Source organism: Neodiprion virginianus, chromosome 2 (genome assembly GCF_021901495.1).
Source record: "Neodiprion virginianus isolate iyNeoVirg1 chromosome 2, iyNeoVirg1.1, whole genome shotgun sequence".
Classification (NCBI taxonomy): Eukaryota; Metazoa; Arthropoda; class Insecta; order Hymenoptera; family Diprionidae; genus Neodiprion; species Neodiprion virginianus.
The window spans coordinates 21,822,474-21,844,081 of NC_060878.1; the positions used below are offsets into that span (position 1 = coordinate 21,822,474).

Below are 21,608 nucleotides of genomic sequence, written 5' to 3' on the forward strand. Positions count from 1 at the left end.
AACCAACTTTTAACGTTCTAATGCCGCACTATGACAAGGGGAGTAGTTTTTCTCGTCTGTATTCCAACCTCTAGTCACGAGCACGAGTTGATTTACGGTGTTCCTATCGAACGGGGAAAACCTATTAATCCGAAACAGTGCAGTACCCTGTCACAACCAAAACTTGACCTGGATCTAAGGCACAAGAAAAGTCCCAAGGATCTTCCGTCATTAATCAGTAAATCGAGAGCTGATGTACATGGTGAAGCCATCAGGAATACCTCTGAAAATGAGTTCATTTCAATGGAAACGGTAAGTGACACAGCTTTTACTCTTTATTACACTCGTGATTACCATTGTTATACGTTACATTTCAATCTAGAGGAATGGTGAAATATCTGGGAAAAATATGTTTCGTAAAAAAATGTGTTAGATGAAAGTCTTAGGGTTTTGAGGAAAGCATAAGATTCTGCTACCAACAACCTTCTTATTGAATTTTTCAATCAGTCAAAGAATTTTGTTGCGATATGGAATGAAAAAGAATGAAGCTTCCCCCGTGAAACAGAAAGTATTCCGAGAATAATTTTTATTCTATGTGCTCACTTCCATAGCCATTGAATAGATCATAAGTAACGTGTTTTTGAATACTGATTGATTCAGAGCTGTATTTATTGAATACTAAAATTAGTACTACGAGTGCGGATTTGCGTCAGGGCAAAATTACCATTTTTTGGGAAAAGTCTGGAAAAGTCAGCAAATTTGCTCTGGCTTTGAGTCAAATGAAAAAAAAGCAAAATAAAATTTTACTTTCAGTTTCAAAAACTCAGAAGTTATGGTGCTTGGTTTCAGAGTTGAGGAGTAACGCCAAATTCCAAATTCGAAATAAGCGAAAATCGATTCTTATCGTTGATCACCCTACATTTCAGTACAATAGCGGTAATTAAAGCCTCAAACTGAAGATTTCACGTCATTTGGTACAAAGATAAATGCCCTCATTTCCCTGTTTCATTTACCAGTAAAATATGTTTGTAACCTCTTCAAACTGAAAAGAACCTTAACTTTAAAGTTATTAAACTTAGTAGCAAAAAATTTTTTTCCATTGGTCTCAAAATCAGCCCTGATCTTATGTAATAAAACCAAAAGTTTTCTTATTAAACAATCCAATTGTACGGCGGCCTTCACGGCACCTTATTGCATTCACTAATAAGTAAGAAAGTTTCTACTGGCGTCAGCTTGTGTCGCCTTCCATAGTGTAAAAATAGTGTCAGAAATATTTATGTATGAAACCTATTTTTTCCCGAGATATTTGGCCATTCCATTTAACACGGGACAACCACATGTAACTCTTCATTTAAGTTGTACGGCACTAGCTCATTCTAAACGCTTTCAGGTTTTAGACGAGCTTTTGAAACGACTGAAAGTAGAACACGTCGTTTGGTGCAAGGATAAAGGAAATTTGTATTACGAGGTGAATAGGTATTTTTTACTATTTATTCTGTTATTTGAATGGAAATAGACTCAGAAAAAAAATGACGGTAAGGTATCAGCTTCTTATATCCTTCTTTTAATCAATGTACGCAGGTTATTTTTCCCATTCCATCTGGTGATCCTTGCGAAAATTGTTTGCATTCTTTGACTGAGCTTGGGATTGGAGTGAAGATGAATTCCATAGTAAGGTAAACCAGAAGAAGTTGATAGAATTCGTGATTTACTCCTTCGGTGTCAGTAGTCTCATCTGACATAAAAAATCGTCGTGTCCCTACTACTAGGCATCACACCATACGATGCTCATCGTTTTTCCGCGATTTCAATGAGAATTGGTATTTGCACATTTCTTAGGTCAGGGATAACGAATTTGAGGTCACATTTACAACATTCAAAATGCTACAACAAATATAGACGTTTTTTTCAATATCAAATTTTTTTAGTTGAGGATTTTAATCCTGTTCTGGTACTCGCAGATATTTCACAACGTAAATTATAAATTTAAAGCCTGACTTCCAAATCAGCTAAATTTTGAAATAAATATACGTTAAAAATTTGAAGTCCGGTGAATTTTTACATATTGCATTGTATGGGCACATTGCAGTTGCTACTTTAGATGTCTCAAATTTGTATTCAAAATTCCTTCAGCGCTTGAAAAATCCGTAGTGTACTGTGTTCCAGTAAAGTTTTAACAAGTTTTCAGATTTTGCATTTTTTAGAATTACAGTAGTGATTTCACCATTTTGAAATGAAATTTGGCATCAAGTTCTTAATTGGCGATTCAAATGACGTAGAGTGTCTTAGAGGCACCAGATTTCATCAAAATGCGATAACTTTTACCTCGTGTTGACAGTGGAATTCCATTTACCACCGAAAGGGTTAAGGTTAAGGTACAGCTTGGATAATCAAAAATCATACCTATTTTTAGGAGTTTTTGTAGACGAAAATGAAAAAACTTACAGCAATTTGAGTTTGAAGGCTTTGTGATTTATAGTTTGAAGAATATTTAAAAAAAAATTTATTCAAATTAATAACAAAATGGCGGTATGGCGCATATAAGTAGCAAACGACTTCGAATTCGAGAGCTTTTGTGGCGCATCTCCTGTCATTACTGCCCAACTTGTAACAGATAAAAAAAAAATTTTTGAGTCAAAAACACTTTTTCGAACTTTCTTCAAATATATACGATTATTAACACAAACTTTCATTTTTCGACCAAAATGAGTGTATTTTTGTAAAAAAAGAATTGAACTGAAATTCAAAAATCTAACCTCGAGCTTAAATCGATAAAGTTTTAACCTCTCGTCACTTGCGCTATGAGCGTGATGACGCTAGACAAAAATCGCAATGTATATAACTATATGGGTCATTGTGACTTCATTTTTTACCAATTCTCTCTTTGAAATCTTTACAATCGCTAGATATACTTTAATTTAATAACTATTAATTTAATGTATAAGAAGAGTATATTTATATATTCAACAAGATCGTGGAAAAGCGGCACAGTGCTCATTATAGCGAGTTGAATCGTCGATTCACTTTTTCCCACCACCCGGCCAAACTTCACTCAGAACCTCTTAGCTGACAGTAAAAATGGCCGATACATTCTACCAGCAAACAAGCGCGAATAATGATAGGTAAAAGAACGCGTCAAAATTTCAAGTCGATCGGATAAAACTTAATCGAGGAATCTGCGCCACTGGATTAAAAACGTGGTCTCACGCTACTTATATACACCATGCCGCTATTTTGTTATTAATTTCGATGTTAAACTTCTAAAATATGCTTGAAACTATGAATAATAAAGCCTTCAAACACAAATTGCTCTGATTGCTTTCATCTTAAGAAAAAAACTTCTATAAATAGGTATGATTTTAGATCGTCCATGCTGTACCCCCCTCCTCTTAAGTACATGTTTAGTTATTCGACAGGCTAATGATATTATTATACGTCATTTGATTTGGTTTCAGCGTTATACCTACCCAGTGCACTTACAATGGAATGGGAAATATGCTGGCGACAAAGGAAGTCACGAAGCAAGTATTTTTTCTGGTTCATGTTACGTATAATTTATCACAAACTTTCTCAAATATATTTTTCAAGTATATATTTGATTCGCAGTATCGCATGATCCTTCAGAGAATTAATTAAGACTCGATTTATTTGCTGTTAATGACAAATAAGAGTATTTGAAAGGCAATTTCGGAGTTTCTTAAAGGAAAGTTATTCATATCTCGAAAATCGTCAAGAAATGTGTGCTTTTTTGACACGTGTTACTATGCCGACGTTTCCCGCATTTTAGGGGCTAAGAAGTGCATAACTGAGATACTTTGCGCAATTTCAGAAAGAGTAAGGAGTGTAATGAGCCGTCGTGAGACTGTTTTTATGTAATACTGAGGTCGCTAGACAAAAACTATGAATTACAACAATTTTGTAAATGAAAGATGCTCTCACGATTAGCTGGGCGGTTTATTTAATATAGGAGGAAAAGTGAGTTTACTCGGTCGGTAAAGTTAGGAATACTACATGCCCTTAAAATGCGAAGCTTTGATAAGGAGTTAGTGAAATAACAAAAAGTCGGGAGTCATTCGGTATCTTATGGTATTTTGCCTATGAGGTTAGGAGAGCCGTTAGCTAGGACTTCAGTCATGCTGAAGTAAACAATGAGATAGCTACACTCAGCAACAAAATTAACAGCGCACCCGTCACTCGGCGAAATAATACCGATTTTCAAACTGCTGTAACTCAATGAAATATTGTCGAAAAAAATCATACAGGGGGGCATTTTGAAGGTTTAAACTTCATCGTCAAGATGGTTTTTGAAAATTCTCCCCACGGTAATTTTTAATCTCGTGGCGTAGGTTTGAGTGCCGGGTTGCGAAATGCCAGAAAAAAACAAGTTTTTCAAACTTCTTTACGGGGCGTTCAAAGAATCGCAGAGAACTTTCCAGACAACCATTTTGTAGTCTGGAATATCCTTTTTAAAATGGTTGCTGGACATTTGTCGCATAATTTTTTTTCGCTGAGTTATTCAACTTTTAGTGACGCAATGTCAATTATGGTATAATCCGGGAGGTAGCGTTGCATTTTAGCTAGTGTTTTTACGCCGATCGATTACCATCTTTTTCAATAGATCTCGAATCACTAATAAGTGAACCGACTGTCAGCTGACGCACCCGCGGTGGGTGTGGGTGTGGGAGGTCGCGAAAGTAGTAAAAAAAAAAAAAAATCAAGCAATAGTACGCCGGCTGAAACTTTGTTTAGAAATAGTTGACATTATACTGAGCTGAAATAGTGATTTCGATACTAATGCGCGAAGGTGGCAATGCCCGCACAAGCGTGAAGGCGCAGCACGAGTCCGGAGACGAGTTGACGGTCGAGTGTGGCGCATTCACGCGAGATAGGCATTGCCAACTTTCGCACGTGTATCGAACTCTATTTTTTGCTATACCTGTAATGGAAAGTCCATTTTTATGCACCATTTACAAAGAGTGACAAACTATTCCATCGGTGGCGCTAGTGCAGCTGTGTGCGAAATGCACAACTGTGGATAAAAGCGCGACCGTCTTTTTCTCACACCGCTAGCAATGCGCGAAAGTTTTTCCCGCACATGTGTATAAAAGACTACTTTCCGTGCTTGTAAATGGTGCATAAAAATGGACTTTCCATGCAGGTGTTGCAAAAATAAATAGTCAGCTGCATCGTGTAGAGGGGACTATGCGCCAGCTGCTCGCATGAACTTGTTAAAAAAACTCATAAAATAAAGTTATAGTAAGCCGAATGAAATTTAACTGGGTGATCGTTTAAAGAATTACAAGTACAAAAACAATAATCAGCTGCGTGTTTAGCAGTGGAAAGACCGTCAGCTGACGCAGTAAAGTTTAAAAATATAGTCCAGTGAAAATAGGTTTCCACTTTGCATGAATTCCGTTTTCGTTTTTTCTTGGTTCAATCATTGGGGGGGTCACTGGGAGTTCTCAAACCAAAAGTCGACCAAATCAGCCCCTTGCTATCGCCGCAATCTTGAATTTTATGAAAAATGGTTTTTCCTGAATAACTCCGCTGTTTTCAATTTTAACGATAAATAGTGAACACAAAAGCTGTAGGAAATTCAATTTCCTACAACTTTGGTTATTGAGTTTTTTTTTTTTAAAAATGGATCTTTTTCGAATTAAACCTGAAAATAGCGGTGAAGTAAAACTATTGTATTATCTTGTTTATTTTTGACTTTAGGGCATAAATGAACATGAACAAACTTTTCGAGAATTAAATTTTCAACAATTTTTGTCCCTACCGTTTTTTTGCTACGGCCAATATTTAAGGTAGTACGCCAACGGCAAAGAAAAAGAGGACCGTCAAAACTTTTGTTTCGATGTGTGAACGTGTCTATATGCGCGCGCGCCCGCGTGCTTGCGCGTGTGCGTGTGCGTGTGCGTGTGCGTGTGCGTGTTCGTGCGTGCGCGTGTGCGTGTGTGGTGCCGGTACAGAATCCAAGATAGAAAATAAAAATAGGTTTAAAATGAAATAAAATGAAAACTGTTGAAAATTTAATTCTCTTCAAGTTTGTTTGTGTTCATTCATGCCCTAAAGTCAAAAATAAACAAGATAATACAATAGTTTTACTTCATCGCTATTTTCAGGTTTAATTCGAAAAATATCCATTTTTTGAAAAAAAAAACTTGATAACCGAAGTTGTAGGAAATTGAATTTCCTACAGCTTTTGTATTCACCATTTTTCGTTAAAATTGAAAATGGCCAAGTTATTCAAGAAAAACCATTTTTCATAAAATTCAAGATGGCGGCGATAGCAAGGGGCCGATTTGGTCGACTTTTGGTTTGAGGACTCCCAGTGACCCCCCAACGATTAAACCAAGAAAAAACGAAAACGGAATTTATGCAAAGTGGAAACCTGTCTTGACTGGACTATATTTGTAAACTTTACTGCGTCAGCTGACGGTCTTTCCTCCGCTAAACACGCAGCTGATTATTGTTTTTGTACTTGTAATTATTTAAACAATCACCCAGTTACATTTCATCCGGCTTACTATTACTTTATTTTATGAGTTTTTTTTACAAGTTCATGCGAGCAGCTGACGCATATTCCCCTCTACACGATGCAGCTGACTATTTTTTTTCAGCTCAGTATAATGTCAAATATTTCTAAAAAAAGTTTCAGCCGGCGTACTATTACTTGATTTTTTTTTTTTTTTTACCACTTTCGCGACCTCCCACACGCACACCCACCGCTACTTGTGCAGCTGACTGTCGGTTCACTCATTAGTGATATAAGATCAACTACCGATGTTAATATCAGCCGGCGTACTATGACTTATATTTGCAACGCTACCTCCCGGACTGGTAGGATCGACGAGTAGGCCTACAGACTGATTTGGCGTGATCCAGGATGCACCGCGAGGAGGTACAGTTTTCCATGCATCCCGTGTGTGTGTGCGTATGTGGGCAGCAGTGACCAGGACCCATAGCTCGTCACTTCCACGGTATTATGTAAGCGGTGATATGAAGTAGGGGTGGCAATACCCGATTTTGCACACACACACGCACGCACACACACACGCGCGCGCACACGTCCTACTTACACACACAGACACGGGATGCATGGAAAACTGTACCTCCTCGCGGTGCATCCTGGATCACGCCAAATCAGTCTACGCCTACTCGTCGATCCTGTCCTTATTGACATTGCGTCACTAAAAGTTGAATAGCTCAGCGAAAAAAAATTGGGCGACAAATGTCCGGCAACCATTTCAAAGAGGAGATTCCAGACTACAGAATAGTTGTCTGGAAAGTTCTGTGCGATTTTTCTAACGCTCCGTAGAAAACTTTGAAAACCTTGTTTTTTCTGGCGTTTTGCAACCCGGCACTCAAACATACGCCACGAGGTCAAAAATGGCCGTAGAAAGAATTTTCAGAAACCATCTTGGAGATGAAGTTTCAACCTTCAAAATGCTCCCCTAAATGATTATTTTTGACCATTTTTCATTGAATTACAGCAGTTTGAAAATAGGTATTATTTCGCCGAGTGACGAATGCGCCATTAATTTTGTTGCTGATTGTGAGTGTAGTTATAGTTTTGCTGTGAAAATGGCGGCATAACGAGAAGTAGCATGGGAAGATAAGAAAAAATTGGAATGACACGTTGTTCATTCAAATAAAGATTCGTTCCATAATTTCAGCATAAATGAGAATTTATACATCATGACTGCGGTAGAGACCCTGAACGAGTTTTGGCCGTGCAGTATTTATTCGAAATATTTTACAGAAAATATTTTGAGGACAAGAACGCGTGGAAGGCTTTCGTGGAATCCATACGGTCAAAGTTGACTGTACAACAAGTTGTCGACGGTGTTCAAAGCGGTGGAGATCTAACGTTTGACTATATTCTCCTCGTTTTAACAGCTGAGTATGTGAAAAAATTTAAGAATTTATAATATACAAGATTCTTGGAGAAAAAACCATGTTTTATATTCGTGTTTCTACTTGTTTCACACATTTCGTCACATCAGTGGACACAAAAATTTATATATTTATTTTCAACCATTTCGAAGAGTCTGAGAAAAATACAGACACCGTAGCCAAGAATATTCCCTTATTTGAGGTTAAAGTGGGCGACAAACTTTCCCAATTTAGAAAATGTTATTCAGCTTCAGTAATCAAAAAGTTATTAACAATAACATGCAGCGTTGCGCATGGTGCACCATTGAATGTTGAACATGACTCCAGTGAAACGATTCATTTGACACAAAAAAAAAAAAAAAAAACGGTTCTACAATCTGGAAGTAATTCACTAAAGCATTGTGGGAGTACATTTTCGAAAAAATTAATTTGAAACCCGTTTTATCTCGCCAACTTCGCTTTGGTTCTTTTTTCCGTCGCAAGAGTTTTATTTAATTTTTTTCTTTTTTCAAAATTTTTTTCCACAATGTCGCTCTTAAGGGCGTTGCCTAGCTAGAAAGCGCGAGCTACTCCGCTTCCCGCGTTAACCGTGGCGAGAGAGAGGGTAACGAAACAAGTGAGACGGAGCAGCCGAGCTGTCGCCGGAGTGGGGCGGGTGACGCGGCTAGCCTCTTCCACCCCTCACGGGCATTCGGTTTCAAATACTTTTAAACAGCCCAGTGTATCGCGCTCGGCACGACGCAGCGCCTGATGAATAATAGAAAAAAAAAGTAGACTCCTTTCAGATTCCACTTGAAAAATTTACTGGTAATACAGAATTTAATAAGGAACCCGAAATTATTTTTTTTATAATTCGAAAACTTGTCATTAATGAGGTAAAAATCGTCAAATATTTGAATTGTTTATAAAAATTGGGATTTTCAATAATGTTCAACATTGCATTTTTTTTATAAAAGCTCATTCGTTCACCTTCCGAATGCACTGTAAATGATGTCTTTACGTCGAATAGAACCGGATATATCCGAGCTCCTTTTAGATCAAAATTGAATGATTGTCTTGTAACTTTCGAAAACAAACATAATTCGGACGAACACCAAAATGCGTGTCGATTCTTTTTACCTTTATTGCATGTGAAAAAAAGTATGGATAGTTTGAAAAAATACGAGGTCATTTTTTGATTGACGTGACGTAGAATTCCTTATACGTATGTTGATATAGATATACATTCTTCATATTTCAACGAAAATTATATTCACCGGCGTCCGTATTTCTACGCAATGCGATCACGTGACTGGTAATAGTCTAATAGCCGGTATTCATAGTCAGGTTCGATTTGCAGGACTGTCTTGAGGCAGCTGAAAGCAAAGCTTGATCGGCTGAGAGCTGTTCCTAATACAGTCTCGAAAATAATACGTAACTATTTACGAATACCGGCCAGACGTCGTCACAGGTCATTTTAAATTGAAAATGCAACGAATAGCTGTGAGCAAATTCATGATATAGCAACGAAAATATCATCAATCTCCCAGGTCTCACCACGTGGAGGTCGCTATCAAACAGAGACCCGCCTAACCCGTCCCTACCTCCCAACCATGATCGGGTTTGCACCAAACAAATACAGATGAAAGTAATATTGAACTCGTTTAAACTTAATAAACATAATCACGAAATCTGTATGAGAAGGATCTCATAGAAATTAAATTGAAACAGTATAAGTGAAACATGACAGTAATCTTGATAAAGAAAATTGATATAACAAAGCATCGAGCATTGTATACATTATATGGCTAAATAAATTCTATAGAAAGCGCAAACTATGGAAAGTAGTACGGAAAGTAGAAAGTATTCCTGTAATGAATAATCAGATATATAATTATAACGATATGACTAGCAAATTTTTAGCACAGTAATACATATAACTAACTAAACATAAATCACAGAAATATTGCACGTAAGCTATATACAAAGCTATTATATTTATGTACATATGTACATATATTTAGATTACAGTGTTTTGTCGTCTGTCGGTCGTGAATTTACTGTTTCTTACGCGCGGCCTTATCTGAGCTTCGATCATTTGAGGGGGTTCGCGGATTGAGCGTTGTCGGGCGCGTCTAGAATCTACGATTTCGGGTTACAAACAAAAGTAAAAGAAATCTGCTCATTTATTCTCCATTTTTTCGGTCCAGAATTTATCGTCACGTTTTATTTTATCAAAAATCAATCCCTTTGGCGTCCAAACTATAAAATAGCACCACTTCCTATTCGTAATGTGTAGAAGACCTTGGACCTGATACATGTAATTATGAGAAAGCTCTAACTTGGCTTTTCCACCGATTATTTTCGTCTCAAATATTAATTCTGTATCCCAAAAATCTATCGAGCGAGCGCAGCAAGCGAGCAAAATTTTTAAATGTTCAAGCGAAATCCCACAAAAAGTACTGATATCCCCAAAAAGCACCTCTGTTGCAAAAACCTTTCGCCAAGTATATTAATTTGACAGCCACCCACAAAACAGCCACCTACAAAACTGTCATCAAATCAGATACTGCTGCCAAGTATAATTTATTTAGAAGCTAATGATGATTTTGATATACTATAACGACAAAAACAAAAAATTGAAATCAAAATTGAAATTGAAAAAAAAAAATAATTTTTATTGAAAAAAAAAAAATTGGAGATAGTGGTAAAGGCGGGCTTTTTTAAAACAAGCACAAGAAAATACAAGTCGAGCTATATCAATGTTGTAATGGCAATATAAGCATGGGCCCGCCAAGTACCACGTACTCCAATTTTTTTTTTTTTTTTTTATCAAAATTTATGTTTTTTTTTTAGAATTTCAATTTTGATTTCAATTTTTTTTTTTTTTTGTCATCATTAGTTATAGTATATCAAAATCATCATTAGTTTCTAAATAAATTATACTTGGCAGTAGTATCTGATTTGATGACAGTTTTGTAGGTGGCTGATTTGTAAGTAATGTGTGCATGTATGATTACCCCAGAATTACGTCAAGTTTATTTCTAAAAACAAAACGCGCGTATTTTAGTGGCCTAATACGTACGCGCCGTATTTACTTTGTATGGAAAATTCTGCCAGGTACATTGTAATTTTACCTTGGATACTTAGGTAGTCACAATAAGTGATAAGAATATTCCTTATGATCGACAAAGTGTAAACACTCATGCTAATTGCCGAATATCGATTTCGATCATTTAACCTGAACACGTAACAAATTGATGACATATTTTAGCGACTAATGCAAACCGGGCTAGTACCACACGTCACAATGCATTCTAGTTTATATTTTCGTATGTATAAAAAAACTAGAGAATGAATGTATACTGCTATTATGAACAGCACTATCGGCTCTTGAAAGTACCTTCTTAAATTAAAGCCCTGCGATTGTTCGTACTCAAGTGATTGAATCTCGAAGTCAGAGAGGGTGCACCATCAATCATATAAATAATTCGATTTACCTCATTTTTTCCTGAAATTTAGCCAAAATCTTTATGCCGGGTCGTTTCTTCTTCTCCAAAGCCACATTCCCTCTCTTCTTAGCCATCGCGGGAATAAATACTGATTCGAAATAATAAAAAACACTGTAGAAAAACACAAGCAAAAATAAAAGCGCGGAACACTATCCACGTGCCGAGCGAAGAGGATTCGAAGGAGGGGAATTGTAGTGGGGGGTGTTGAGTCTACTCTCCTCGCCTGTAATTCGCATGGTCGCCCGCCAACGCAGTCGTGGCGCTAGCAGCCGCCCGCCTTTCGCGCGAAAAATTTGCTGTTTTATGCTTCGTGATTTTCCTTCTCATTTCCTCATTTTTGAAGATACTTAGGTTCTTAGGGAGTCATTTTGAAGATAAAGAATAGATCTGTGTCGCCTTTTTCGCCGAATTGCGAAAAAAAATTCACTGTCCGCTGTGTTTCACTTCAAACATAACGTACTTTCAAGTACGTTTTACGCAAATCTGAAAGCGAAATCGAAAATTCGGCAAAAAAGGCGACACAGATCTATCCTTTACCTTCAAAATGACCCCCTAAGAACCTAATTATCTTCAAAAATGAGGAAATGAGAAGGAAAATCGTGAGTCTCTGTTGGCGCGCGCTCTTCGAGGCATAGGCAACGCCCTTAAAAGGTCTAAAAGTCGTATGCGTCTTTTTACTTTGTAATCCTGCTGCAACAGAAAGACTTTGTGATTTCCTGTCTCTTTGAAATTCGATACCCAAACATCGTTTGACTAGATCAAGATCTTTAATTTTAAATGATTTAGCCAGAGACCATTTAATTTCGCGAATCCATGCTGAATCTTCCGACGAATTCAATAAATCATGAACGTATGTAAATCATGATCTCGTCACGCGACAATTAAGCATGAGTCTTATCGTGATAATTATAGTTCGAGCTCGCGTAATTTATTGCCAAGTCGTTGATACCATTTTAATCCTGGTTGTCGCAGTCCGTAAAGCGCTTTCTTGAGTAACGATGCATGAGTTTTGTTGACGTTTAATGCTTGCTGCCAACGCGCCGCCGTTGCTTTGATATTTTCAACGCGGCTTATCGATATATTCGATCCCACCGATTTGCCGAACAATGTCTTTTCTAAGACTGTTGACAACTGCTCGGGAACTTCCATATATACGTATTCTTCGAGTTCATCGTTTAAGGGGGTATTCTAGTGTAGAGGCATGAATTTGAGGTGTTTTTTGAAGTGCTATAAACAAAAAACAAAAAATATTTTTACCATCCATTTTTTTATCAGGCGTTTATTATTATTTCACGATTACAAAAAAAAAAAACAAGTCCAAAAATACAAAATTGATAGTGCTATGAGTTGTTGAAGTGGGGGGTACAAAAAAAATGGCGCGCCAATGTTGTCACGATTGCAAGCATTTTCAAAATCAGAAAAAAAAAAAAAAAAGATTATTAATCTACATAAATGCAGCTATCGTACTAACTAAAAAAAAGTCGAAAAAAAATTTTTTTTTGCCAAATTACGGCTGTCCGAAAAAATAATACTTTTTTTTTACTTTTTTGGACGTTTCTGAATTTTTTAAAAATAGTAAAAATTATTATTTCGTTATAATAATAGGTCGTGCGATAGAGACATGTATTGAAAAGATTCTCACCAAATTTCAAGTAAATCGGTTCAATAGAACTTGAGAAATCATGTCAACCGTTTTGAAAAATGTAGTTTTGAGAAAAACGCGTTTAAAGTTTCGAGTAAAATTACGCCCGATGTTAACCATTAAATGACATTCAAAGATCAATCGGGTAACCTTGAATTATATGCACATATATATTATAATACGACTAAAATAAAAGGGTACAATACAAAAGTATGAATGTATAGGTATCTGCAACCGAAGGAGACCGCAGGTGGTCAGATTATCCCCAACGCCTTTTGTTCGATTCGTTCCAGCCGAGCCAGTATTGAAGACGTGTCACTAAAATAGCTATATCTCTGAAAATAATTGAAATTTTGACTTGTCCTTTTAAGGACACATTCTTGAAAGGTTAAGCTTTGAAAATATAAAAAAAAAAAAAATCGATTTTTTCAAATTTCTACACTAGAATACCCCCTTAAATACGTAGTTACCACGTCCATTTGATGAATTTCTAGGTATAGTTCCGTGGATAGCACTGCTAATAAGCGTATGGAGGTTTTATGTACCACTGGAGAGCAGGTTTCGTGAAAGTCGTCTCCAGGTCATTGTGAGTAACCCTTTGCTACAAGCTCACATTTTTCTTTGCGAGGTCTCCTTCGTCTTTCGTGTGGAAGGTGAATCTTCTACTGCTCACCTTGCGGGAGCTCGGGCGTTCTACAATTTACCACGCATTGCGCATTTGCACTAGATACTCGTCCTCTGCGACTTTTCTCCATGCTTCCGCCTCTTCGGTGTTCATTGCGTCTTGCCAGGTCGCATGGTGTTCAATGATCACTGCCAGGTCCGCGGCTTCACATTCTTTGGCAACGTTGTTCCGCTTGATTTCCGTGCCTTCCATCTCGGTTTCATCGTCGTCGTCGGTGTCGTACGTTATTGACGTACTGTACATTTTCCAAGGTCTGCCAGCTGAACCTCTGAGCTCTAATCTCGGTTTGCCTCTCTCACGTTTTGACGGATCTACACGCAGTTCTGGGCCGGTGGTTTTTTCCGTAATTCTCGTACTCGATCACGTTGCGATAATACACGAACCTCTTGATCTTTAGCGCGTCTCTCGCGTGTACCGCGTCTTGCGTTATCGGGAAGCGGGTTCGCTATCTTAATCTCGATTTCAATGTTTTCACTGAATTGTCTGTCCATGTCCTTCATACCGACCATGGGGGCTCATGTGCTAGCACTCGTGGTTGTGCAGCGGGAGGACTTGGGTTCGAATCCCCGGCCTGTCAATTAAGTCCTAAACGGCAACTTGCAAAAATGTAAGACGGGTCACGCCGTTCAGGCGCTGAGTTCCTGGACAGTGCATTGGACTCGGGTCTTGCTACACCTGGACAAGATTTTCGGCAGTTTCCCTTGTCCCACGTGCGAATGCGGATGTTTCTACTGCTACTACCCCCCCCCTGCTATACTCATTTCTTCTTTTGTACATTGCAAATATAATTGTGATAAAAAAAGAATTATTGTCATTATTATAATTTTTTTCATCGGAAGACTTATATTTATTTTGAAAGCAAAATTCATCTACAAATTTCATATCTCGACTCACTATTAGTTTTCGCGATTTGGGTGACCATAATCGATATGCTTTCGATTCGTTTGAATATCCCACTAGAATACATTCTTGTGATCGCAAGTCGAATTTACCTTTTGTTTGTTGTTAATTCAATGCTTACGCTTTAGTACTTAATGTTCTCAGGTGCACTAACATCGGTTTTTTGCCTGCCTATGCTGTGTATGACACTCCACCGTTTAGAGGTTTCGCTATGCATCGATTTCTAATATAATTCGTTGCATTTATTCCCTCGGCCCAAAATATTGTGGGAGTTCCCGCTTGCCTCGTCATGCCGTTTCCACGAGTGTTCTATTATTTCGCTCGGGTAGGCCCTTTTGTTATGACTTAAGACGCACTGTCAAATGTCTTTTAATTCTGTGTTTTTGCAAAAGCGCGTTAATTCATGGTTGCAATATTCTCGACCATTATTCGATTGTATTGCTTTCATCTCTTTCCCGATAAATATTTCCGCGGCGGCTTTGTACACTTGAAACACGCTCAGCATCTCTGATTTATGTTTTATCATATACATATCGGACCATCACGACTTATCGTCTATAAATCTCACAAAGTATCTAGCTCCGTTAAGTGACATGTGCCTCATTGGAACTTATGTCACTGCGTATGACTCGAGCAATTCACGCGTGCGTTGCTCTTCACTTTTCGGCAAACTATGGTAGCTTCGTTTTTCACATATACACACGTCACACGTTGATAGCTTTGCGTCTGATTTTGCCTCCAAGTTGAAAACTATACCGCTGTTGACCATTGCCCTTAGGTCTCTCATTCAGGTGGACCATTCGGCAGGGTGGCGACAGACCGGGAAAACCGGGAATAGTCAGGGAATAGTCAGAGAATAGTCAGGGAATTTCGTCTATCGGGAAGGGTCAGGGAAAAGTTAGGGAATTTTGATGAACCACAGGGAAAAGCCTACTTTTTTTGTAAATTGTTTTCAAACTTCAAGCATGCTTCGTAAATTTAGCTAACATAAGCTTGCATTTTTTCTTCTTGTTCAATCCATCAGATATTAGTCATTAGACCATGTGCCAAGTAAGCTCGTTTTCGGAAATGGTATTATTCAATTTCTACTCCCCCCACGCGCTAGCCCGTCACTTGCGCTCACTGATTGCCGACTCGCGTACCGGACTGACAATGAGCGTCGTGCTGCTACATGTCGAATATTGCCGAGTCCTGCCGAATTACCGCATGCCGTAAATTGTGTATTTGTGCGGTGTTAAGTTTGAACGGCACTTTGCCGGGTCTAACGCGGTGTGATCCTAATTAATTAGTGAATTCTCGTGCAACAAAAAGTAAGTTTTTAGCCCTTTCTTTCAATAATAACAGTAGCCATAACATACGCAGCAGGATCAACATCGTTAACATAACTAAAGTCTTATATTTATTAGTTTTACAGCGTTGGATGCTTTGGGCGTGAATTTAATGTGATACATAGCATGTAAAGAACGCATCAATTGTTTCAAAACATTGTTCATCATCAAATAGGGTAATATTAACAATCTTCTGTAGTTGCAGTTTATTTTATACAGGCGTGCAGGTCGTATTTAAAATTTTTTTCACTTCCGAATGAAAATGACTCAACGAAATTATGATGATGAAATACTATTTTCTTTGTGAGAAAATCAACATCCGAAATAAATTGATGTTGAAATTCATACGGTTTTTAATCGAAACTTCATAATTATTAAAATCAATAATGATTTCACATACATTGCTATTTTTTCAAATAATGATTTGATAAATTACCTGATTATTCGGTTTATTGGTATACAAATTTTTCTTTTGAAATAGATGAAGGTGTAACATCATGTAGTCGCTTGTGATCTTAGACCAAAGATGACCTTGAAACAGACGCAGTTTCGGAAGAAGTGGCTGCAAGATGCAGAATTTTCTTCGTAGCTGCAAGAAGAAAAAGGCCCACATCGTGCACGCTGTTCGATATGCCGATATTCCTTTAGTCTCGATAATATTGGCAAACGTGCCCTAAAATCTCATTTGGTAAGCAAAAAACATCAAGAAGCTGTATCCATATCTCGATCGACGATGTCACTATCAAGTGCATTCTTGCGTCCATCATCTATAAAGTTAGTGCCAGCTCCTGAAGTATCTTCCACTGCATTATCTTATATTGGCTACAGCATCTGCATCTGCTGCCCAGTCTTCACCCGTTAAAGAAATTCTTGTGCCTGTGACGAAACCGCCCGTTGTTTCTCCTTCCTCAACATCCATATCCACAGTTTGCCGTAGTACATTAAAAACCTATCTTTCAAATGATAAGGTAACTGAAGCTGAAGAGCGCTGGTATCTTTAGAACGTGACGAAGCATCGGTCATTGCGATCTGCTGAGAACGTAGAATTATTCGTATCATGTTTAGCAATAGTGAAATTGCAGCCAAAATGAAGATGCATCGGGACAAAATGGCGTACATTACCGCGTATGCATTTAAGCCTGAGTTTCAAAATCAGTTCCTTCATACACTTCGACAATGCGCTCACTACATTTTGGGTTTCGATGAATCCGTGAACAAGATATCGCAAAAACAACAAATGGACCCAACGATCTGGTTCTGAAATGCGCAGAAAAATGAAGTTTGAGCCCGCTATTTACATCAGCTTTTCTGCAAAAGACTACTGCGTTGGATTTATTGGCAGCTTTCACCAGTGTAGTCTCGTCTTTAGGACTACCTTTGACCAAGATAGTGCAAATATCGATGGATGGACCAAATGTGAATTTAAAATTTTTCAAGGAGCTACAAAATGATATCCGAAAAGATGAAACTGATGCTACTGTCCTCAACATGGGGAGTTGCGATATTCACACTATGCATTGCGCTTCCAAAGCTCGAATCAATGCAACTGGCTGGGAAATCATTTAATTTTGGAGGGCCATACATAATCTTTTTAAAAATCTTCCTCCGTGACGTGGAACATACACGATTGACTTCATCTACAGTATTCCCTATGAAGATTTGTGCTGTAAGGTGGCTGAAAAGCAACGCAGTTGCACAGCGGGCACTGGATATCAATTCACATTTGAGAACGTTTGTAAAGGGCGTCACGAAAGAAAAAATTACTTCTTCTTGCGAGAGTTTTAAAATCATCCAGAAAGCTCTCACCGATAAGCTGCCTCCTGTCAAACTGCCTTTCATTTACACATTGGCATCCGATCAAGATCGGAATCATTGGATCTTGAACTATTTATGCGAGAGTTTCAAACGGATATTCTTATGGCGCCATTCCTACACTAGCCCTTGCATATATTCTTCAAAACGTAATGGACCGTTTTGTAAAACCAGGAATACTGAACGAACGTTCTTCTTTGGAATCAGTGAATTTGAAAGAAGAAAAAAATTTATTACCTATATAGAAAATCAAGATAGGCCATGCCACTAATAATCATCTGAGAAAGTGCGAGAACTTATCTGATCTTGACGTTCTAACTTTCCGGAAGAAATGCAAAACTTGCCTGTTCGCTTTAGTAACAAAGTTGATGGAACGATCTCTTATTAAATTTCGCCTCACCAAATCAGTTTCGTGCTTGGACCCAGCCGTTGCTGCTCAAACAACTATTGCAAACAACCGGCTACAAAATCTTACCATACTTGATGGCAACAATTGGATGTCTGGCCAGAATGCCAATGAAACTTCTCGACAGATTTCAGCGATCTGCTTATTACCAGAAGTTCAGGATGAGCTAAAAGATTATCATCGACAAAATGAGTAGTTGGATTATTTCTCGGTCAAAATTTTTGATTAACAACAAACTGTTACCATCACTAAAGTAATGAAGGTGGTAAGGGTCTTTTCACACGCAAACGCCCAGTTGGAACGAGGATTTTCTATTAACGCAGACTGCCTCTTAGATAATATGCGAGAAGAAACATTGGTAGCTAGGCGCGTTACTTGCGACGCCGTTTCTGCGATAGGTAGCGTTTTCAATGTTCCTATAACAAAATCTTTGCTTCATGATGCTCGAAATGCTCGGGCGCGATTTCAAGAAACAAAAGAAAGACGTTTAAAAGAGGACAAAGAGAACAATGAACAGTTTCAATGGAAGAGGCAAGCAGAAAAGCAAATGAAGGAGTTGAAAGAAAGAAAAGCAACAATTATGGAAGAGACTCGAAAAGAAGTCAACATGATAGAGAGTGAAATAGAAGAAATAAAGAAAACAGTACCAGTAAAGAAGTAACGACAGCAAAAAGATTTCCATGTTGATACATACAGATTATGTTTGTACTGTACCTAGTACATTATGTACTATATGCCTAGTATATAATGCAGTCAACCATGCTTTTGGACATTTCTTGATATAAATGTGTCTAGTTTCTATATTTATCTAGTCTGCAATATTTCTTCTTATCATTTCCGTACTTTAATTGTATATGTATGATATGTTCCTTGTTTAATCCGCCAAGTAATGGACAAAGTATAAATTGTTTTATTTTGTTTGAAATTTTATGTATCATCTGAGCCAATATTAAAATTAATATTATGTTATGTTAATAAATATTTCTGTAAAACGAAGCAATATTATTTGTTCTTGTATTCAAATTTATATCTTAGAGATGCACAATTTCTGGAGCTTTCTGAAGTCGAGAAAATCGCCTAACATTACCTGAAAAAAGGTCAGGGAATTCTGGAGTTTTTGACGGGAAAAAGTCAGGGAAAAGTCAGGGAATTTTATTTGACCAAAATTTTTGCCACCCTGTTCAGCAATGCCATTTGTTTATTTCACTTTGTGTATCGATATTTGTCTCGACCACATTTACCGAGTCCGCACATGTCTTTACATCATATACATAGATTGACCACTTTTTCCGCGCGAACAACTACAACCTTGTCTTTGTCCATCAATACATTGTTATTTCGACGGAATATTACTTCATAGACCTCGTCATTTATTTTCGACACCGATAGTAAATTTGCTATCAAGTCCAACACATACAACACATTTTCGTTCACTGTCTTTTGGCAACTTTATACGATAACTGGCAGTTTAAGGTCTCCAGCGCCGCTTATCTTCGTTAATTCATTGTTCGCAAGATTCAATGTTCTATTCACTTGTGATATATTTTTAAATAAGTTTATATCCTCGCTCATATGCGCCATACACCTACTGTCCAGACTCCAGTCGATCTTTTTGTCTTGCTCTGGATTTGACATAACCATCACCATGACGTTCAATGTATAAGAATTGTTTAATATTTATATTTATTTAATTTACCAATAAATTTTACGTTTATTTTATAAGGTACGACGAAAATAGCACGATTTCTTTTATTCCTCTCTTTATATACATATATAAAAAACACGAGCCGTCCTTAAGTTTAATATTCATTCGTTCATCCATTCCATCATTCTTCATTCCATGTGTCAATTCTTTAAAAGGTTGTATATTGTTAAAACGATAGATAATGCTCTTTTCATCGATGCACTTGACTCTTGGATTTCACTTTATTTATTTTGTTTCCTCCTTTTAAATAGTCTCTCTTTAATTTTGATATGGTTTTTGGAGTTTTTACTTTTTGTGTATGAAATGTCTATCTTGATGGTAACTGTGCTTTTATAACACGTTAGTCGATCTTTGGTATCTGATGTTCTATTACCGAGACTGGAACCTCTGTACTTTGTTCTTCCAAGAGAGTCGTTGACCAAGAGACCCGCTTCTTATGAAGATAGTTGAAACTGGTGAAGAAACACACCACGTGTTCCACTCCCATCGGTTATACTCTCATCAGCTTTCGTTGTGACCATTTATCGGGTATATTCAAATCGTTATAAATGCTTTATTTTGTCTGCAGTACGATTTCGTTGATACATTATCATTTTCTTCTTCGACTTATCTCGCACTTTGCTGCGCGCTTATTAGATATTTTGATCTACATCATTTCGCGATATGTCCATGTCTCCCACGCCTGTAAGACGCAGTTTGGCATCTCTGTGCATTTATTTTGTATTGTCTTTCATGACCCTCATAATTTTCTTCTGATCGCTTCACATATATAACGTCATGCTCCGCTCGATCAGCTCTGGCCTTGCGCGATTCGTATTCTTATAATATTTTTGCTCGTAATTTGTTTGGAGCTGGAATCTTGTCTTACGTTCTCAACGCATAACGGAATGTATCGTACGATTCCAGCAAACTATACAGAGTGTCCCATTTTAACTTATACAGTTGAATAACTAAGAAAATTGCAGGCCAATCAAAAAATGTTCCAAATAAAAGTTGTCGGGTATCGAGGGGCTGACTAACTATGACCTTCACTTTGGAATTGACCTTCATTCTTGAGGTTTTTTCGAAGTCAACTTTAGTTTTTCATGTTGCAACACCTACTTTTGACTTCGGATTTCGAAAAAAATACGAAAATCTACATTCAGATGGGCATCTATGTTAGGACTTAGAGTGACCCCAGGGGTCATTTAAAGGTCAAAGGACCCGCACGTTTCTTATGGGAAGTGGCCCTTGGTGAAATTTTCTGAAATTGATATACGTTATTCTATTCGAGCTCCCGATCAAAAGTCTCCATGGGCACAAAGTGTAATAATGGACAGATTTCGAGATATCATGGGTAGAAAGTGAAGTTCGGCATAACCTCCAATGTAGAAATCGTCGGCCCTAAAATGACTTCTGGCTTTATGTTTGTGACGGACAATTACCAAAAACGGCCAATGAAAGCAATGGGACCACATTTGGACTCTAAGGCCATTTTTTTCGTATACAGTGACCCAAAATATCCCTCATATCGTCATAAAAGTCAATGGACCTTTCCATGGTCAACGAACTGCCCGCAGCCAAAGGACTATCTAACCTTACTACTGGAACGCGCGTACTACCAGTATTTTTTAAGTGATTTTGATGCATTTAAAAGGTCGGGTGTCACTTATGAAGTGAAAATTGTTATTTCCGACATTAGTTTAGAATTTGGAAATCATGAAAACCCCCTGTCCGTCACAAACATAAAACCAGAAGTCATTCTAGGGCCGACGATTTCTA

General features: G+C 37.7%; 1 protein-coding gene across 1 annotated transcript in view; it reads left to right on the forward strand.

Moving 5' to 3' along the window:
• Positions 1 to 12: 12 nt before the first annotated feature.
• Positions 13 to 21,608, forward strand: part of LOC124298817 (uncharacterized) — a 61,982-nt gene continuing 40,386 nt past the window's right edge. The window contains exons 1-5 of the mRNA XM_046751341.1: positions 13 to 291; positions 1,370 to 1,447; positions 1,561 to 1,655; positions 3,435 to 3,500; positions 7,745 to 7,885. Of these exons, the coding sequence (XP_046607297.1) occupies positions 31 to 291; positions 1,370 to 1,447; positions 1,561 to 1,655; positions 3,435 to 3,500; positions 7,745 to 7,885 (641 nt within the window). The 5' untranslated portion in view covers positions 13 to 30. The remainder of the gene's footprint in view (positions 292 to 1,369; positions 1,448 to 1,560; positions 1,656 to 3,434; positions 3,501 to 7,744; positions 7,886 to 21,608) is intronic.